This window comes from Lathyrus oleraceus, chromosome 6 (assembly GCF_024323335.1).
Source record: "Lathyrus oleraceus cultivar Zhongwan6 chromosome 6, CAAS_Psat_ZW6_1.0, whole genome shotgun sequence".
In the NCBI taxonomy this organism is placed as follows: domain Eukaryota; kingdom Viridiplantae; phylum Streptophyta; class Magnoliopsida; order Fabales; family Fabaceae; genus Lathyrus; species Lathyrus oleraceus.
In genome coordinates this window covers 87,545,039-87,567,144 of record NC_066584.1, presented here as the reverse complement: position 1 = coordinate 87,567,144, position 22,106 = coordinate 87,545,039, and the positions used below count along the sequence as shown (strand labels likewise).

General features: G+C 33.8%; 1 protein-coding gene and 1 pseudogene across 1 annotated transcript; one reads left to right on the top strand and one right to left on the bottom strand.

Annotated features, from left to right (window-relative positions):
- Positions 1-1,376: 1,376 nt before the first annotated feature.
- On the bottom strand, positions 1,377-20,746 carry LOC127094156 (probable LRR receptor-like serine/threonine-protein kinase At1g53430). The gene is made up of 11 exons (XM_051033019.1): positions 20,734-20,746; positions 20,364-20,551; positions 4,493-4,549; positions 3,946-4,335; positions 3,344-3,539; positions 3,099-3,236; positions 2,884-2,996; positions 2,592-2,802; positions 2,267-2,504; positions 1,856-2,006; positions 1,377-1,772 (listed from the first exon to the last, which is right to left on the bottom strand). The coding sequence occupies exons 1-11, from the start codon at positions 20,744-20,746 to the stop codon at positions 1,377-1,379; spliced, it is 2,091 nt and encodes a 696-aa protein (XP_050888976.1).
- A 76-nt stretch (positions 20,747-20,822) lies between these two features.
- Positions 20,823-21,628, top strand: LOC127094155 (LOB domain-containing protein 27-like; annotated as a pseudogene).
- Positions 21,629-22,106: the final 478 nt, after the last annotated feature.

Sequence of the window (22,106 nt, the reverse complement as noted above, 5' to 3'; positions counted from 1 at the left end):
AAATGCAAAGTTATGTCAAACAATAAATTTGAGGAAAAATGGAAAAGTTTTGGAAAAGAAAATCAAGTAGTAATGGTGAAAAGAAAGAAAAAAATATGCTTTGAAAAAAATAAAAAGAAAGAAAAACAAAAATAAAAAAAATAAAATGTCAGAACATATAAAAGAAAGTCATGAAAAAGAAAGTTTTGTAAAGTTGAAAGAAAAGAAAAGAGATTTTTTGAAAAATAAAATGATACACCAATTTTGTTTACTCTCTTATCTTTAGGTTTTTTGAATTCACAGAAAAAATCAATATTTTTTGTGTAGCTCAACCACATTACAACCAAAAGAAAGGCCTTAGTGATCCAAGAGTGCTTATGTAACTTGTGGTACTGCTTAGGTAAAATTAAAAATGTTTCTAGAGTTTATACATTGCCCGACAATGAGGGCAACACTAACCTTTTTGAGAGATAATCAATGAGAATATGATTCTAATGAATAACCGACGGTTGATTTAGACAAGTTTGAAATCTTAATTTGGTAAAGAATTTTTTTCATCTTTATGCTTTGGTTTCATGATATCATGAAATTGCATTGTAAAGAAAATCATATCATGAAACAATGCTTTCTCAAAAGTTCTTGATCAAGTCATAAACTTCTCATAATGAATTTTGAAATTTTTCTGAACCATTTCAAGGGACTTTGTTTGAGGACAAACAAAAGGAGAGTTGATAAGTGTCAAAAATACGTTAAAACCATAGGCACTCATTGACTTATTTTACAGGTAATCAATGAAAAAACCGTGATTAATCAATGAAAAATGATAAAATGTCTGTTTGGACATTTTAATTGCATATTGACTAAATATAGGTAAAAAGGACTAAAAAACATCAAAGCAACACAAAGACCTTGCCAAAGGACTTTTCCTGCAAGCAAGGCTCTCTAAGCTAACACTACTAGAAAAACAGTTATTAGCGTCGGCCACTTTCAGACGCTAAAGGTGGAAAAACAGACACTAATATGTGGTTAGCGTCGGTTTAGCGTTGGTGTCGGGCCTTGAATAAAAGGTGTGAAGCTACTGTGTAACGTCGGCTGAAGATACACCGAGGCTACGTAGCCTCGGTGGAACGGAGGCTAACGCGGACACTAATGGGACCGACGCTATATTGTTTCAAAATCATGAAAAGTCAATATTATGTTTAGCGTTGCCCTGTCCGACTCTAAAGTCAACAAAAAAAGTCAACATTTTTTGTATGCATCGATCGACTGGCATTGAGGTCAATTTATAAAACTCATGAAAAAAAAAGATAGCGTCCGTGTCACCGACCCTAAAGTCAACATAGAAAAGTCTATAATAATATTTAGCCTTGCATATGATATGGAAGAATAATCAAATCTCAAATAAGCCTATCAGATGAAGAATAGTCATCTTTACTTGGATATGATATGGAAGAATCAATCCATGGTCCATCCATTGATTTGCCTCTTAGCTCTCTACTATCTTGTAAAGATGTTGAAGAAACATTAGTTTGGCTATCATGTGATAGAAGCTCAAAGGCTTTAAATCTTGCGCCACTAGCACTATCGCTTCGCTTGATTATCGGCGCTTGAATTGGAGTGTTTCCTTCAAGCATGCTCACGACCGATGACATTGGTTCTCTAAGAGTTGGAGATGGATTGGTGCAAAGGAGTGCCAATTGCAGCATTCTCATGGCCTCTTCAGCTGAGTAGTTTGAACCAAGACTTGGATCCACCAATTCCAGAAGGTTTCCTTGTTCTTGGAGAACATAGGCCTTAAATGACATGCAAGATATAGTAATTATAAATTTTGAAACAAAGGAAATTACAATGAAAAGAGATACCAAGTGTAGCTTACCCAATCCAGAAGATAAACAAATTCCTCTTTTGGCCTATAATTTGTGTTGCTCATTCCACTAACAATCTCTAAAGCTACAACTCCGAAACTATATACATCTGCTTTGTCGGTTAAGTAACCCCGCATTGCATACTCAGGAGCCATGTAACCTCTGATAAGGAAACGTTTTGTAGGTTTGTGTCAGAGATTTTAAAAAACTTAATGAAACAATTTCTAGATAAGACTGTGTAAATGATTATAGCAGCAAGAAATACATAGATTGTAGTTAACATTGCAAGCATGATCGGAAATTGTAGACAACTACAGTCCATGCGGCCACAATTGCAATTTAAATCTATGAGTGCAAGCCAACGAATGATAAACAAAGTCTTTAGGATTCAAAACTTTATAATATTGTCGTATAATACTAACATTGTCCCAGCTATTCGCGTGCTGATATGAGTGTTTTCTTCTTCGTCAAGCTTGGCTAAACCGAAATCAGAGATTTTGGCATTCAGATGCTTATCGAGTAAGACATTAGTTGCCTTAATATCTCTGTGTACTATTTTCAACCTTGATTCCTCATGAAGATAGGCCAAACCTCTTGCTATCCCTACACAAATCTTCATTCTCGTGCGCCAGTCCAAGTTCAACTTTTGTTCTGGCTTACCTAGAAGAAAAGTTGTCTTTTAAAGTTTGATTTTAACTTATCAGAAACATATATAGACAACCAAAATCTGTTACATGAAGCCCTTACCGAAAAGAGCACGAGCAAGACTATTGTTCTCCATGTATTCATATACAAGCAGCAATTGGTTTCCTTCAATGCAACATCCATAAAGTTTCACAAGATTGGGATGCTGCAAAGCAGATATCATGCCTATTTCGTTTACAAATTCGCGGTTCCCTTGCTTTGATTTGGACGAGAGTTGTTTAACCGCAATCACAGCACCATCTGACAATATACCCTGCGAAATAGGCAATGCCTTCAGTATCATAGTTGAGGATAACCTTTCAAAGCTTTTAACATATAGTTTATCTAAATTTACCTTGTAAACTGGCCCAAATCCTCCTTCACCTATCTTATTTTCTGGATCGAAGTTATTAGTAGCAGCTTTAATTTGTCTCAAACTGAAATAACCTGTTTTCAATTCTAGGAGTTCTGCAATAAGATAAGTGGTTTACTCAGGAACAAGAAGTGAAAATAAAGCGGTCCATGGTTCAACCATGAAAATGTTTTATTTACTTAGAACTAAAATCTTACCTTTGTCTGTTTGATCTTTCCGAAAAATGTAACCCATCTTCCAAAGGACAAAAAGTATCAGCAAAACAAGTGCCAATGATCCAATCACAATTCCAGCAATTGCTCCGGCAGACAACCGATTCGAAGGAATTTTAAAGTCTAAAGCAAAGTATAAATGATTTTAAGAATATGAAATACAATGTAGTTTAATTGGTATATTTGACAGAAGGTTATGAAATCAAAACGATATGAAAACTAGTACTTACTTGGGGTCACAGTGATAGCAGATATAAGAGGTCCATATACACCTCTCATAGGGACTGCATTAGTTCCTTTTCCTGCCCATGATAAGTGGATTTGTAAGGTGCTATCATTAACATCAACGTTAAAGTCCCGAGTAATTCCCTTGCCAACTCCACCGGCTTCTTCCATAATGTTAAAGTCTTTTAAATATTTACGACCCTGTCATTATATAGTTTTGAAATTCGGAACTTTAGATTTGTTAGAAACCAGATACAAAATATGAGCAACATTTTGGTCGAAACTAGAAACTAAGCGCCGGTCTGGATTGGTTTATTTGAGTTTATCTACAGACATAAGTACAAGCAGAACTGTCTGTAAGAGCTTATAGGAACAGCTTAAGATATGTCCATAAGTTGTTTTCAACTAAATTCCATAAACTCTATAAGATAGCTTATGAAAATAGCTTTAAAATGAGAAGGGTTTGATTTTGTGGTATCTTTTTTTTATAGAAATAGGTTATACACAAGCAAGCACTTATATGATAAAAGTTTATGGTATAAGTGCTTGATTAAGATACTTACCAAACAAAGCCTAAGAAAGAAGTAGTTGTGTATTCATTACTTACTTGAATTGAAACATCGAATATGCGCCTTCCAAAACTGCTAAAAGTCCGGTCATTAGAAAACATTATCTCAGCAAAATGAAGTTTCACATTATAATTTCCCTTCATCATACAAAATCCAAAGTAGTTAAGAGATATCGGCGCAATGCGGGCTGTTTGGTAGTAGTGTCCAGAAGACTCATTAATATTCAAAGAGAAAACATTTCTTGCCACATAATCAGCTTTTTCATTTCCTAGAAATACTCCTGTGCTGCTATAAGCCCATTTTCCATCAGCACTTTCAACAAAGTTTGAAATTCCGCGTAAATGTTCGTCGGCTTCATATTCTTTGTCATCAAACTCAATTGCAGGATTTCTTTCATTGGTCTGATTCCAATCATTACATCCATATCCCTACTCTTGGAAATAAATTCACTTGGTCTAATGGTAGGAAAGGTAGGCAGTTAACAGAGAAAAGATTGGATCGGGAAGCCTATAGTGTGGATTGGCTTTAGGCTGTCTTGTGATTTTCAAGAAGCTTGCAGGGAGAGTTCATATTTTTTAAGAAAACCATTTCTGGTGCAGGTTTTAGCTTTAGCTGCTGTGTCAGCTGGTATAGCAGTTGCAACTGTATCAGATTTAGAGTTCAATTTGTATGGTAAAATGGCTAATCCTACTCATCGCTATTCAGGTAAAATGGCTAAGTTAAAATGGCTAAGTTAAATTCAGATTTAGAGTTCAATTTGACACCACACATATGTTCATAACATGAGTATCATAGAAACTATACAGCTTTCACAAACACAGCTTTCACTACTGATGCAAACAGTTAATAAATTTGAGTCCAGAAAAAACATTTCCTTCAAAATAAATTATAACCCCAACCTTGAGAAATACTAACTGATGCAAACACTAACTATTGCAAACACTAACTGTTCAGTCTGGTTCCAAATTAACATAGGGATGACTAACCTTGAGAAAGAGTTGTCTTTGCAAAATCTCGGATGATATAGTGCTTCGGTTCCAAATTAACTTGCATTCAACAACTGCTTACTGCCTCCACTAAGTAAGATGAGCATTCTTGAAAACCTACATTCAGAAAACCAATTAGCAAATAATTTGATTTTCGTAGTTTCAGACTTAAAGGAGACTTTAAACATATTTGGAAACAATACTAAACTTGCAAAGAAAACTTGATTCCAGCATCCACAAAGCCGATAGTTCTGGAAAACCTACATTCAGAAAACATAAAACATATGACTATCTCATACTCATTAAACCAAAACTCCATGGAAATCACTTGAGATGAATATGCATTACCTTTGATGATTCAGAAACCCTTTAACGAGGGATTTTGAATTAGGGAATTAGGGATTCTTCAATGGATTCACGGATTAGGGATTCACGAATCGGTTCACGAAATAGGGAAAAAAAGGGATTCACGAATTAGCATGGAATTAGGATTTTGGTTTTGTGAAATGAAATGGAGGGAGAGTGAAAAATGACGAGGGAAAAGGAAAGAGGGAAATAAGCTGTCGCGTAATTTTTGGAACATAGATGTGCTTAACGAGCAAAGGCAGCAAAAGAAAACTTCATGGCCAAGTAACTTCAAGATTAAGAAATTAACCTTGCTAAGTCAAGAACACATGTGCGCTTAGCGAGAAAAGGATGTTCATGATTTCAAGTCTAAGTTACTTCAAGGTGAAGCAAGGGTTTGTGCGCTAAGCGAGAAGTCTGGCGTGCTTAGCGAGTTAAGGCGATAGAACAAGTTGCAGGTGTGCTGGCATTGCTTAGCAAGGAAGAAAATAGGTGAGCTAAGTGAGCCTGGGAAATTCTCTTAGTGATCCTACCATTTCAAACCCTACAAATAGGGGTTCCATTTAGTGAAAAATGAAATATATTGATGGATTTGAGGTAATTCTTAGAGAAAGTGGGTTATCACCACAAGTAAAAATAGGAGAGGAAGATTGAGGGTGCAAGCGCTTCTCGAGGAATCGTTGCAGAGGCTATTCAACTTTTTTCTTCTATGGATTGATTGTAAAGCTATGATGATTAAACATAGCTAATTTGATCTTTTGTTGGGGTTATATGTAGTTTTCCTAGTACTCGTATTTTGATTTCGGCCATGGAGTTCTATGTAATTCTTCTTAAGTTATAATATAGATGTATTATTTGTTCTTAATCCTTGTTTTAGATTAGCTACTTAAAAAATGTTTTCATGCTAAGAGTTGATATTTGAAAGGTATTGGTCATTACAATATCCAAATATTTCATCTATTGGATATGATAAAGTCTAGACATAGATTTAAATTCATTATTTGTTTTAACTAGTGAAACTAAATGTTGACATATTAGTAAATAGGTTGAGAGATCGTTTATTAGGTAATGCGGTTGACCTCACATCATTGACTCATAAATGAGTTGCGATGAGAGCTTTAGGTGGTAATATTTATAATTGATTAGAAATGCATATTACTGGTCGAGGATGCTACATGAATATGTCAAAGATATCTAACCTCAACAAGTTTTCTCGTATTTAACACCGCGAGTTCAATTTTATTTTCTATTATTTTACATTTATGTATTCATAAACACTCAACCATATGATAAACCATTATTAAAGAAATAAACTATTGAAATATCTTTAAAACACAACCAGTCCCCGTGGAGATTATAAAAATACACTTACTTTTGTTCTGTAAGACAACTTAATATTTTTTTTCTTGGTGATTAGTTGTTGAATGGAGCTCCTGGAGGTTCTAGAGATGATTGGTTGATGAAATTATATATTAGATATAGCTTGGTTTAATGAAAACCAACGGGTTGAAATATATTGACCTCTTCATTAAGGAAATCATTGAGGAATGCAATATTAATGTCCAACTATTGAATTTTTCAGTGTTGAGAGAGTACTAGTGTTAGAACTTTCATGACAGCTACACTTTCCACAAATGGGGAGAAGTTTTTAGTGTAGTCGAACCCTGTACTTGAAAAAACTAATTTGGCTACCAATCTGACTTAATACTTGTTGATACTATCATCTGAGCTTTCTTTGATTCTGAACAACAATTTGCAATCAATAGGTTGCTATGAATGGGTGGGGGACCAAAGTCCAAATGTTGTTTTTTATCAAGGAATCACATTCTGATTCCATAGATGCATACCACTCAGGAATGGCCTATTTTTTAGGTGTAGTGGGTTCAAGTTTCTTGAAATTTAAGGTAAGTTTGAGTCTAAGTTAAGCAATGTCATTCTTGTTATAGTATTCATGGAGTGACAATTTTGGGGATGAATTCTTAAGTGGGTACTTATGTATTAGGTAAGTTGAGAGGAGATGATGAGTTTGGGCATGAGATAGATGGTGTGGTAGAGGGCATATCAGTGATTGATGATTACTGAGGAGAGGATATGGATGACTCCGAGTTTGGGACACGTGAGGAATATGTTGACAAAAAGGTACTTGAGGTATTGAAATGTGTAGGGGAAGGATTTTAGAAAAGACTAGCCGTGGGTGCAAGATTTGTATAAGATGTAGTTATAGGTGCATGATTTGAACAATGTGTATATGTAGGGTTATATGCAAGGTTGTTATGGATAAATGTAGTGGACATATATGTATATTACATAATAGGACATAGATATGAATCAAAGGATACGTTAGAATGGGTATTTTTGGAACTAAATGAGATATACTAAGATGAAGGAAACAACTGAGAATAGGGAAATATGATCTCACAAAAAGATGACATATGTGTATGGAACTATGTGCTTGCAATCTTAATTAAGAAGGGGTCAATGTTAAGAAAGATATGCCTAGACCTATCAACACCATGGTTTTGATTATGAAAACTCATGAAGATGTAACATCCTTTGATGATAACATCAAGAAATTTCTAAAACTGGTTCAAGTAGACAAAGATACACAAGAAAGATAATAAAGTATTTCCTCTGAATAAAGATGAAGAGTTAGGGGTTAACAATCACAAGTGATATACTTTGAAAATGTCATCTAAATTAAAGATATATCAAGCCTCATCCTTAAAAATACTCAAGTGAAGTGCTTATGGAGATAGTATATCCAGAAGAAAAAAACTAGAAGCTTCAAAGTGTGAAAGCTTGCTTGTCCATGTGCGAGTGTTCATTATTTTGTAAAAATACAAGGAATTTTTTGTATAGTATTATGGATAAATTACACACTCACTAAAACTCTTTTCAGAATCTCTATATTTAAAATAAAATCACATAAAACTGTTCTGGAGCTTAGCCAAATGAGTTGGAAAATGTCATAATGGTTTTGGCAAGCTTTTGAACTATCTAATTGATTGTTCCATGTACTTAATAGATTATATAAGGGAAAACAAGTATATAATTGATTGTTACAGTGTCTTAATGATTGATAACGACTTTCTATCAAAACCTTCAATTATGGGCTAAATCAATCAATTATTTATGGTATCTAATCGATTAGGATTAAAACCTAATTGATTAGGTGAATTATTTTTTCCCATGGATTTTGTTTCCTTTTTAAGGGATCCTTTGGACTATAAATAGAGGAATTACCCCTCATTTACTATTATCCAAAAACTTTAGATCTCTATTTATCTATCTATCTATCTATCTATCTATATATCTATCTATCTCATTCTCTCCCTAAAATGTTTTTTTCTTTCTCTAACATAAGTTTGGTAATAACGCTTTAAGAATGGTTCTTGTATTTAAGTGAGGAAGTTGTTTTGGAAAGGATAATATTGTAAAGTAACCAAGAGTTTTTTTTATCTTGAGTGAATATTTCTTCCTTAAGGAAATGTTGTTTTTTGGGTTTGGAGTTAAACCTATTAAAAGCTTTGTTTGGGGGATTTAGTGTTAAGTCTCAGTTTGGTTTGTGAGTTCAACCACTTAAGGAAAAAAATTCCTTCTATGTTCTTCAAAATAACCAATGAAAAATATTCTTATTTTTCTTGAGATCATCTCAGTGTAAAAGCTCAGTGGCATTAAGATCATTCGGGTGTAAAATCTCGGCTAGGTTCATGGTCAGCACGGTATAAAAGCTTGGTTCAGTTCAGAGGATAGCTAGTTAAATACTTCACGTTGGTTTGAGATAAGTCTGTATAAAATCTCATTTTAGCTTGGCGACTAACCGCTCAAAGATTCTTTCGTGTTTGGCATGAAAGTTAACCGCTTCATTCCATTGTTTGCTGTTTAGTTAAAAGTAAACCTGAAACTTTATTTTTCCTTGTATAAAGGGGTTTGTGAGCTTAACCTTCTAAATCACGTAAGCATTTTTAGAAACTCTCAATATCAATTTTTGGGGAGAGGAGTATGTCACTTATTTAAAGACCAAACCTCTATAAATCTTTGGTGTCATCTCTCTTCCCTTATCTCTTCATTTTCCGCCTACTTTATTTACTCGGATTTTCCGCTGCTAATTCAAATGTTTTCTTGAAAATGTTTTTAAACTTTGATTTAGAAAAAAAAATTGTTTTAAATCAATGTTTTTCAAACTTCCAGAATACACCCCATGTCTTGTATGTGGAAGAACATATTCAACAAGTGGCATCAAAGCCTAACTCATGTTCAAAGATTAATTATCTCATATGAGGATGACTTTCAACACTATTTTTAACAAGTGATAATTCTTAAGCCTACCTTCATCGTTGAATGGTGATAGGTTGAACTATGGAAAGTTAGATTTCAAATCTTTTTTCAAATTCATGATCATGAATTATGGGAAACTATAATTAACAATCCATTTATCCCTACTATCCACATAAATGGAGAATAAAAGGTCTAGAGAGGGAGGGGTGGAATAGATCTTCCAAGTTAAAAATTTGTTTGAAAATATTTTTTACCTGAGTTTCAAATACAAATTGTTTTGCATGGTGGAAGAAAATTTAGTGTAATAGATTATGCTTTTCGATTGAAAGTTATGCAAATATACTCAAACAGCTCACAACACAATCAAGTTTGGCAACTCATGTGAGTGCAACTTTCCGCTAGATGTATTTTATATGATGTCAAAACTAGGATACTTTAGCGTTTATGTATATTATACAGTATCTCTCTGAGCCTTAATGTGCATCTTAGCATTAGGAAGCACAAAAACATTTTTAAATGATTTAGAAAAGGTTTCATGCAATAAAAAAGGTTTTTATGTGAAAAATATTCTATGTGTCGACACATAGAAGAAATATTTTCCTATGTGTCGACACATACGAGTTACAGGTCGACACATGTACCTCATTTTTAAAGCATGTAGCTTATGTTTGATGTACCGACTATATGTGTTGACACATGACCTATACAGGTCGATACATGACCTATACAGGTTGACGCATGCATCGAATGTGTCAAACCATAACTTACATAGGTCGACACATGCAACGTATTTTTACAAAAATTCATGATTTTTTCAAATCTTTTGTATTCCTTTTGCCTCCAACTTGCACACATATATATACTTCATTCATGCATCATTTCTTTTAGTGATTTTGAGAAAATCACAAACGAAACTGGGATTTCAAAGAGTGCTCATCATCTTCAACCTACATTTTATGCACACACATAAACAAACTACACATAATTATTCTTTGTTTGGGTGTCATCTATAATCAATGTTGATAATGTCTAATTTAGGTTATTGAATTGTAAATTAGGTTGAGACCTATGAGAGTTTCAAATAAGAAAACCAAGTTAGGGGTTTCCTTCAAGATCAACTAGGGATTAGAAGGTTTTGGACAAGATTACACAACTTGGATTTGGTCGAGTGAAGGCTTTGAAGAACGGGGGTTTCTTGCAAAGGAGTAGCGTTAGGCGATGGATCATATTGGTAAATCTTGGGTTATAACAATTCATAATTTGGATACGATCGAGTGAAAGATTTTAAGAATGAAGGGTTCTGGAAAAGGAGTAACATGAGACGGTGGATCAGATTGGTATTATTGGGTGACTTAATAAAGCTCAGATCAAGGGAAGAAAAAGTGTTAGAATCATTGATTGTGAGGGGCGGATTAGGGATCGGCCTAAACAAATCCTTTTACTTTTCATTTGTAAATTGTTGAATTCATTGATTATGCGATCAATACGTTTGGCTAAACTTTTTGATAACCTTTTGAAAATAGTTTTGTTGAGTTGATCACAATCTATTAGATTGTAGTTGTATTTGCAAATCAACAAAATCATACAAAATTCTAAACAAAATAGATTGCACACAAGGTATTCGATAATTTGTCTCATTAGTATTTTTGTGTATTTTATCATTGGGAATAGTCTTTACTATTAGAGTAGCATTCAAGTGATTATGATTAATAGTATTTTGATCAATTTGTTCTTATTATCATAACTTGGTTATATATACACATATCTGAGATTTTCGATAACTGTTCGATTTAGACTATTTTATCAGGGTCACTTCCGCTAGCCGCTAAAATTTTCAAAAAAAAATTGTTAAGCTTGTTTTAACTTGGGATTTATTCACCCCCTCTAGATTGTTGTCTATCGTCTAACAAGTGGTATCAGAGCTTGATTAATTATGTGCTTCAATATTCGCTTATTAGAAAATGGCTACCGAACCTAGAGGGGCGTACAATAGAGAGTCCATTTTTATCGGTGAAAATTATGGCTATCGAAAAGCTTGTATGCATATCCATATCAACTCGGTTGACAATGGGTGTTTGGGAAGTCATCACCAATGGTCCTAATAAAATTACAATGACCTTTGGTGAAGGTGTTGTCATACCAAAACCAGAAGCACAATGGAATTGTAATGATAAGAAATTATGGTCACATGATTGGATGGCACAAAATACTCTCATATCCATACTTGATGTTGATGAATATTATCGTGTTTCCCATTGTGAAACCACCAAAGCTATTTGGGAAGAATTATAAGTTTCCCATGAGGGAACTAATGAAGTTAAACAAGCTAGGATCAATACTTTATATCAAGAGTTTGAACTATTTTGCATGAAGCATGGTGAAACCATTGCCGACATGCAAAATAGGTTTACACGTCTTATAAATCGCTTGAATGTTCTAGGTAAGCCTATTTCCAATGATATTTCTACTAATAAAGTTTTGAGGTGTCTTAATAAGGAATGACAAACTAAGATCACCACAGTCAAAGAAGCGAATAATCTTAAAATACTTGATCTCACAACTTTATTTGCCAAGCTAGAAGAACATGAGCAAGAACTCACTTGCTTGTAAAAACATGAAAAAAAGCATGAGAAGAAGATAAATAAGGAGAAAGGTAAAGACACTGAGGTAGAAAAGAAGTATATTACTCTAAAGGCTTCAAGTTCAAAGTCCTCAACCAATGAGCAAAGTGATTGTAAAACTAGTGATTACGAGAATTCTGATGATGAAGAGATGGGGTTGTTTGTCAAAAGTTACAATAGATACATAAGGAAAAATGGAGTCAAGAAATCTAACAAGAACCTAATAAAATTTAGAAGGCAATCTAACCCATCAAAGGAAGATGAGAATAAGAAGGGTAAATTAGAAGGTTATGTTACAATTATGGAAAAGCAAGTCATTATAGATCGTATTGTCCATTGATCAAGAAAGACAAAGAGAAAGGTCATCATAAGAAATCTAGCAAGTCTAGAAGAGCTTATATTGCTTGGAAAGGTGGAAATGATTCTTCAAGTGATGAAAGCTCATGTTCAAGTTTTGAGTCAGCCAAGCTTTGCTACATGGCCAACAAAAAGAAAAAGAAGAATGTAATTCATTCTAATCTTGAATCTATGAATGAATTATCTTATTCTCAATTACAAAAAGCTTTTGAAAATCTACATATAAAAGCCGTAGACGCTTTTAAAAAATTAGCTTCAACCAAAATAATCTTTTCACGTTTAGAAGCTAAAGTTTTAGAAACCGAAAACAATATGGAAGCTCTTAAGTGATCAATGGTATATATTTAAAAATTTAAAAATGAGGATGAAGAACCCTCTTGGTTCGGTTGTGAGACTTGTCATATTTGGAAAAAGAAGCAAATACTCTAAAGGCCAAATTAAACAAGGCTCTTGAACCAAAGGTTACTTTTGCTATTGATACTACCAGATATAAAACCCCTTCTTATAATCCTTATAGAAGGTATAACTTTGTTGGAAATTATCAAAATAGCAAAGGTCACTTTTCTCACAATTAAACTTGTCATTATTGTTGCAAGAAAGGTCACATTATTTAAAAATGCAAGTTTAGGAAACTCTTTGTTACTAAAGGTGTTTTTCAATGGTTGCCTAAATGCAACCAAGGATTCACTCACCCTCAAGGAACCAATGAATAGTGGGTACCTAGCATTTTTTGTTGATCTTGTCGGATAAATGTCTTGGCTCTATGAAGAGAGTATGAGATCTCGTTTGTGGATGCTCAAGAAATACGACGGGTGACATCTCCCTATTTCATTGACTTTGTGGAAAGAAATATGGGTTGTGGGACCAAGGAAGACAACAACTAGTGTTCATTAATTGGAAAAAGTGTGTAGATTACTTGTAATGCTTCTATCTGAGAAATGTCGAAAAAGGTATTTTGTTTCATGAGGTAGGTATATCTTCAAAAGACATACTCAAGGACATCGAATAAGGGATTGATCAACCTAAGATGATGAAACACGAGGAGGAGAAAAATAACTATCATGAAAAGGACAAGAATGAAAGTCCAACTTTCATTCAAGAGTTCCTTGTGGAATGCAAGTTCATCCTTTGTCATTCGTATGGTGAGATAATATCGTTACAATTTTCACTTTGTAAGTAAGTCCTTTCTTTTACCTATTTATTATTAAAAGGTATATGATATAATTGGTGTATGATACATGTTATGAGTGTTCATTTCCATAACTTTCAATTGATAACCATGGTGTGTTTCAATTTACATGTTTTTAGTGACCTCGTCTTAATATCTTCACATGTATTATATATTGTTAATTTTTTTGCTTGCTCCAAAGCTTTCAAGTTATTTCAAATGGACGTGAAAAGTGATTTCCTTAATGGATATATTAATGATGAATTGTATGTTTCACAACCTCCTGGTTTTGAAAATCATGAGTATCCTAATCATGTTTAAAAACTAAAACGAGCTTTGTATGGTCCCAAACAAGCCCATAGGGCTTAGTATTAGCGACTTATTAAATTTTTAATTGATCAAGGATACTCTAGAGGAAGGTAGATAATACATTTTTTATTAAATGTCAAGGAAAACATACTCTTATTCTTCAAGTTTATGTTGATGATATCATCTTTGGCTCCACTAACATGCAATTAGTCAAGGAGTTTTCTAAGCTAATATAGGGTGAGTTTGAGATGAGTCTCATGGGGGAGTTGAACTACTTACTTGGTCTTCAAATCAAGCAACTCAATGAAGGGACGTTCGTGTGTCAAATAAAATATTTCAATGAATTACTAAAGAAATTTGGTATGAAAGATGAAAAATCAATTGACACTTTAATGCCCACAAATGGAAACTCGAAAAAGATGAAAATGGAAATGATGTGGATGTCAAGAAGTATAGAGGTATGGTTGAATCTCTTATATATCTTACTGCATCTAGGTCAGACATTATATTTAGCGTGTGTAAGTGCGCTCATTATCAACCGGTTCCTAAGGAATCACATTTAAAAGCACTAAAAAACATCCACAGATACCTTTGTGGTACATCTAAGTATGGGCTTAGGTATTCCAAGGGAAGCGATTGTAATTTAGTTTGTTATACCGATTCTGATTTTTCCGATTGAAAATCGGATATGAAAATTACTAGTGGAACTTGCCACATGTTTTCAAACTCCTTAGTAAGTTGGCATAGCAAGAAACGGGTTTTCGTTGCTTTGTCAACTAAGCGAAGCGGAATACGTCATATTCGGTAGTTGTTATGCTCAAATATTGTGGCTCAAACAATAACTACTTAATTTTGATATTAAACTATAATGCATTCTTATCATGTGCGATAACACTAGTGCAATTAATCTAACAAAAAATATGGTGTTACACTCTCGCGCTAAACATATTGAGATATGTCGCCACTTCCTACGTAACCATGTTTAAAAATGAGATGTCATATTTGAGCATGTTGATAGCAAAAATCAACTTGCGGATATCTTTACAAAACTCTTGCGACTGAACCTTTTTTCAACATTCGAAGGGAATTGGGCATACTTGATATCTCAAATCTTGCCTAAATATGATTTATTTTATGTACTTTATATACATTTGTTTTAACTTTTCTTGTAAGTTAAATCATATATGAGTGCATCCTTCATCAAATACGCGAGGTAATATTTCCATTTTCTCTCTTTGAAAGAAAGCCTTTTACTTTTGCATGTTGTATATGTTCCAAATGCTTGATATGCTTGATGTATGAAACATTTCATGAATGTTCACTTCCAAAAAAATTCAATAGATGTTTGTCAATTTATATGCTTATAGTGACTTCATGTTATTCTTCTTCCATATTTGAAATATGTTCTTTGTGTATAAGTATATTATCTATTATTAGTTCTTACATGATATATGTGAGATTGTTGTTTATCTTTTCCGGCATGAAATATGTTTGAACATGTTATAATGTCAATAAAATTCTTGTAGCGTGTCATGGTTATGATAAAAAATTATTTTTGGTTTGTGGTGATAAATCTAAATGTTCTCCTTACTAGAGCACATACATGTGCAGTATTCGAGAGCACCAAAGGTATATGTCACGTAAACGTGTCGCTTTTGTAGCAACTCAAGAGTTTTCTTTATTACATTGTATTCTTTATATTTCATGTTTATTGTTATGTTATTTGGCATGATTTATGGAAACTATGTCATATTGTTACTTTGATTGATTTTATTTACGTTTAGGCATTTTCAATATTTACATCATTCTATGTGAGTGTTGTGTTATTGATGATCTTATCTTTGCAAACGCATATGTGTGTTATATTGGTTTGTGTATGATATAAGATACTTCTTATGGATTGTTTTGTCTCTTTTGATGTTGTCAAAGAGGGAGAAGCATCTGTAAGATGAAGTTGGGATGCATACATTCAGGGGGGCCTTCATGAAGAGACGAAACACATCGTCTCAAGTTTCTCCGTCATAAAAAAGAGGGAGTATGTGAGTGCAACTTTCTGCTAGATGTATTTTTTATGATGTCAAAACTAGGATACTTTAGTGTTTATGTATATTGGACGGTATCTCTCTGAGTCTTAATGTGCATCTTAGCATTAGGAAGCATAAAACCATTTTGAAATGATTTAGAAAAGGTTTCGTGCATTAAAAATAGGTTATTATGGGAAAAAATAGTTTATGTCTTGACACATGCGTGCTATAGGTCGACACATAGAAGAAAATTTTCCTATGTGTCGACACATGTACCTCATTTTAAGGCATATAGCTTATGTTTGATGTGCCGATTGTATGTATCGACACATGACCTATACAGGTCGACACATGCATCGAATGTGTCGACACATGACTTACGTAGGTCGACACATGCAACGCATTTTTCCAAAAATACATGATTTTTTCAAATCTTTTTCATTTTTTCCCTCCAACTTGCACACATATATATACTTCATTCATGCATCATTTCTCTTAGTGGTTTTGAGAAAATTACAAACGAAACAGGAATTTCAAATAGTGCTCATCATCTTCATTATACATTCTATGCATACACACTAACAAACTACACATAATCATTATTTGTTTGGGTTCTAGCTAGAATCAGTGTTGATAACGTCCAATTTAGGTTGTTGAATTTTAAATTGGGTTGAGATATTTGAGGGTTTCAAATAAAAAACCAAGTTGGGATTTTCCTTCAAGATCAATTGGGGATTTGAAGGTTTTAGACAAGATTACGCAATTTGGATCCGATCAAGTGAAAGCTTTGAAGAACAGGGGTTTCTTGCAAATGAGTAGCGTGAGACAGTGAATCATATTGGTAAATCTTGGGTTATAACAATTCTCAATTTATATTTGATCGAGTGAAAGCTTAGAAGAACAGAGGGTTCTTTCAAAGTAGTAGCGTGAGATGCTGGATCAAATTGGTATTATTGGGTGACTCGATCAATCTCAGAACAAGGTAAGAGAAAGTGTTATAATGAACATCAAACATAGGATTTTTAGAGTTGGATTGCTACATTTCTCTTGTATTCCACTTTTGTAAAGTAAGGTTAATTTCATTACCTCAATTCGAGTTCGAATTGAAGGCATGCGTACCCATAGCGAGGCCGGTTCGGGAACTTCTTAAACAAATCCTTATATTCTCTCTCTCTCTCTCTCTCTCTCTATATATATATATATATATATATATATATATATATATATATATATATATTACTTTTCATTTGCAAATTAATTGAATTCATCGATTGTGCGATCAATACGTTTGTCTAAACTTTTTGATAACCTTTTGAAAGAGGTTTTATTGAGTTGATCACAATCTATTAGATTGTGGTTGGATTTGAAAATCAACAAAACTATACAAAATTGTAAACGAAATCGATTGCACACAAGGTGTTCGATAATTTTATCAATAGCATTTTTATGTATTTTGTCATTGGGAATAATCTCTACTATTAGAGTAGCATTCAAGTGATTATGATTAATAGTGTTTTGATCAATTTGTTCTCATTATCATAACTTGATTCTACATACGCATATCTGAGCTTTTCGATAGCGGTTTGATTTAGACGATTCGATCCGTGTCACTTCCGCTAGTCGTTAAATTTTTCAAAATAATTTTTGTTAAGATTGTTTTTAACTTGGGATCTATTCGCCCCCCGTCCCCCCCTTTCGATAGCGGTTTGATTTAGACGATTCGATCCGTGTCACTTCCGCTAGCCGTTAAATTTTTCAAAATAATTTTTGTTAAGATTGTTTTTAACTTGGGATCTATTCGCCACCCCATCCCCTCTCTAGATTGTTGCCTATCGTCTAATAAAATTTAATTACACCAAAAGAACAAACTAATTATATAAATAATTGAATAATTACAAGAGAAATGTTATTGTACAACTCATAACATGAATAAGATTATACAGCCACAGTTTTCAGGTTTAATCGACACCAAGACAAGGTTGAATTTCCAATTCTAACAAAACCTATAACTTATGTAATAAATTAATACCAACAGAAAATTCTATCAGCATGCAATTTTAGAAAGCAATAAGAACAACCTAATCATGTGATCAACTATGAAATTAAATTATATATATATATATATATATATATATATATATATATATATATATATATATATATATATATATATATAGAGAGAGAGAGAGAGAGAGAGAGAGAGAGAAAGAAGAGTTCATCGGGATTTATAATGGTTTGGCACATTCGTCCTCACTTTGTGCTTAATCCACTCTTAAATGGTTTCCCATTGAAAATCCGTTGGTCTTCCACTATGATTTGTAATAAAGTTACAAGATTTTGTACAATCATTAGTCAAAAATAAATGTTGAAAAATAAATTTCTTCTTTTTGGATTTTTAACTTGTACACAACTCCTTCTTTTTCACTGAAATTTTTGAAACCAGATATAACACTACACACTCTTGCAAGCCTCTGAAATTTTAAACAAATCTTCAAAGAAACGTTAAATTCAAAATAAATCTCCTCGATTAATCATAAATCTTCCAAGATAAGATTCGAATCCATGTAGCAATGAAAAAAGAATGAGATTGAAGATGAAAGAAATTGTTTGCAAGTGTTCAAGAAAGATTCAAAACTCTTTTGAAAATGAGAGAACAAGTATTTTGTGAGTTTTCAAATAAAAAATGAAAGAATTTTTTTCTAACATTATGAAAGGCTTGAGAGTAAAAATTATTTTAAACGTGCTAAAGATGAAGCATAAAAATGGTGAAAAAATCATGTTTGATTCGAAACAAGACAACTTAGTGATTTAAGCCAAGTGGCAAAGTAATGTGGAAAAAGATTTACACTTAAAGAGAAACATATTTTTCTATGATTAAAGTCAAGCATATGTTGTGATTCAACTTATACAAGTTGTGGTTCGAGGCATGAAGAAGTCACTATTCGACTCAAACTTGGCATGGGTTGAAGGAAGTTTCATAATTCTAATCATGTTGAAACTGTGATTCGACTCACATGGTGAATGATTTGAATCAAGTGAAAGTTGTGATTTGACTCACAAGTTCATGATTTCCCTATGTTTAGTTTGATTCGACTCAAGGGATTGTGTGATTCGAGTTACACATCCAAAATCTCAAAAATCAAAAATTTCAAATTTGTCTTGAGATTTTACTTGTGATATGACTGTTGACCTGGGATTTTATACCTAGTAGGAAAATCAAGTCAATAATGTATTTGGTAAAGTACTAAGTGTAACAAGTGATGGACAAGAGTCGATAATGATGGTACGTCGACTGGAGCTTCTCGACTGATATCTTGAGATGTAGTTTGGAAGAATTTCAAGGGGATATAAACTTAAGTTAAGACAATGATGCATTTGGTAAAGTACTAAGTGTAACAAGTGATGGACAAGAGTCGACAATGATGGCACGTCGACTGGAGCTTCTCGACTGATGTCTTGAGATGTAGTCTGGAATCTAAGGAATAGACTTAAGTTACTACTCGACACCATGTCGAGGGAGGACTCTCCAACAGACTCTGAATAATCAGAAGATTGAGGAAACCAAAGATGAAGGGTTTTATGCGCTCAGTGACTGTCTTTGATGAGGAAGTAGTTACTAGCCTCTAAGTAGTTAGAGAACGTGGGATAATGGTTTAACATTTCGAGGCCCTGATGACGTGGCAAGATATGGAGACAAAAGTTGCATGCATATGAATGACATGTCAATTTCTGTAGAGTTAAACTGTCAAAGGCAGTTACTCCTAGTTAGTATTTATAGCTGACTCGTGTATTGTAATAATGGTTCACAAGTTTTCACATAAATTCTCTATAGAAATGGAGTACCCAAGCCAAAGAGCGATACAATTTGTGAGCGATTATGTGAGTGTACGTCCCCTTTTTATTTGTACTTTTATGTATCCTTAATTGAAACACCTTTTATTTCTTGTCGTTTACTGTATTTTATTTTATTTTGTTTGTTTCAAGTTCTTTTTACTTCAATCTAATCTTTACTGTCTTTAAAGTTTATTTTCACTTTGTCTACAACAAGACGTCTTATACTTACGTCGCAGTAACAGTTTTCACACAAAACTGATCCCGAGATTTTTTGAATTAATCTCAAAGACTTTCAAACTCATGATTGTTCGCTAAAAACACCTGTGAACAAATTGGCACGCCTAGTGGAACACACATGCTTTTATGAAAAATTGTTTTCTCTTGAAGTTACAGTCGTAATTTTTACTCCTTCGTTATCATTTTCAATCTCCATCAACGTATGTGTTTGAGGAGTGGAAGAATTTTTAACGTCTGTGGTCACACTCGTTTGAGGAGTGGTAGGATTTTATAAGCAATGGTTAACCCAAAGAATACTTCTCGAGATCGAAATGATACTCCAGACTCAGAACCACCAATTACAACAACCGCTAATACAACAGGGACGGTGAACACTATTGGAGTTACATGCCATATTTTAAATCCGATATCGGCTCCAGTGTCAATGTCAGGGGAGGTGGTTACTTTACCACATGTAACAAGCGTATTGGCCTCCCCAAGTCCAACTGTGACAGTTATAAATGTGGATTAAGGGGTGACACTATTGTTTTAGCATTGTATGAAAACGTCGAAGCATGGCTGAGTAAGTCCGTCATCATGGCAGTTGGCATGCCATAATGGTAGTCCCTAGGAACTAGAGGCATAGTAAAACTTGGAACATATGAGGGTTATTATCCCCATCACACACCTTGAAAACTCATTCATTCTGGATCATACTTAGTTATAGTTTCTTCCAACATCTTTCTCCCTGGGTGGTGGAAAGAAATAGTAATAATAATGACCCTTAAGGGTGGGACAACACAGGCTTGTGCAGCATGCAAATTCCAGAGAAGAAAGTGCACACCTGAGTGCCTTTTAGCTCCGTTTTTCCCTGCAGATCAACCTAAGATATTCCTTAATGTCCACAAACTGTTTGGAGTTAGCAACATTGTCAAAATACTCAAGTTCATCGAACCTAGCCAGAAGAAACCCGCCATGGATTCTATTATCATGCAGGCTAATTATAGAGATAAGTATCCTGTGCATGGATGTTGGGAGGAAATTTGCAGGCTACAATATCAAATATGGATGTTGGAAGAAGAACTTTATGCTGTTTATCAGCAGCTTGAAATTTGTCGACAACAACAGCACCAACAGTTGCCTCATGATGATGTGACTTCGCAGTTGGAATTGGGAATGGGACCGCGTTCGTCAAATGCGCTCGCGCTCTTTAATAACACTCCGCAGCCGCAGAATTACAACACAGTGGCTGCTCCTTTGTCTGTGTCTCAACAGCATTCTTACTCCAACAGCAATAGCGTGGATTATAATAATTCTCCTCTATATATGGATTCGAAGGATAATGTTACGAATCCGAATTTGTGGCTTCAGTGATTGCCTAGGAGTCACAACAACCACTGTCATCTGTTCAACAAGGAGTTGTTGAAGATAATTATGATGAAATGCATTCGTTTTTTGATACGGTTGATGATAGGCAATCATACATTTATTCTAAGGAGGCTTATTTATCAATTCATTATGACATGATTATTAAGCACATGGTAGAAGCGAAACCTACAATACTTTTTTTCTCTTCTATATGAATATCCATATATAGGTTCACTCAATCAGAGGTAGTCTTGTTTGAGGTTTGTACCTATTGGTTCAAATGTAAGTGATTTGTACACATATGAATAGGTAAAATGTTAGATTTTCCAAGAGTTGACACATAGACTTAATACCATGAGGTTTTGGATGGAGATACAGTGTCTTCCTCTCTTGTGATTATTATGAAGCATTGGTCTCGTTGTTACTCTTGACTTCTCTTAATTCCTCCAACAGTTGGTATCAAAGTATAGTTCGTTTATAGGAGATGGGAACTCACAATTGTGTGAGAGATTGTTAACTCAAGTGTGAGTTATTGAATTCAACGTCATCTATGAAAGGATAAAAATGTTGGATTTATAAGAGAGATGACTTATATATATAATGTCTAAAGGTTTTTGGTGGAGATATGACATTTCTCCTCTCTTGTAGTTATGAGCATTGACTTCCGAGTTTTCTAAACTCCCCGACAAATAC

What these genes read in the sequence shown, in the direction of transcription:
- LOC127094156 (XM_051033019.1), bottom strand. An exon ending in TCTTGCTCGTGCTCTTTTCG is followed by an intron (nt 2,505 to 2,591) that starts GTAAGGGCTTCA and finishes CTTTTCTTCTAG; the next exon opens with GTAAGCCAGAACAAAAGTTG. An exon ending in ACGCGAATAGCTGGGACAAT is followed by an intron (nt 2,007 to 2,266) that starts GTTAGTATTATA and finishes TTTCCTTATCAG; the next exon opens with AGGTTACATGGCTCCTGAGT.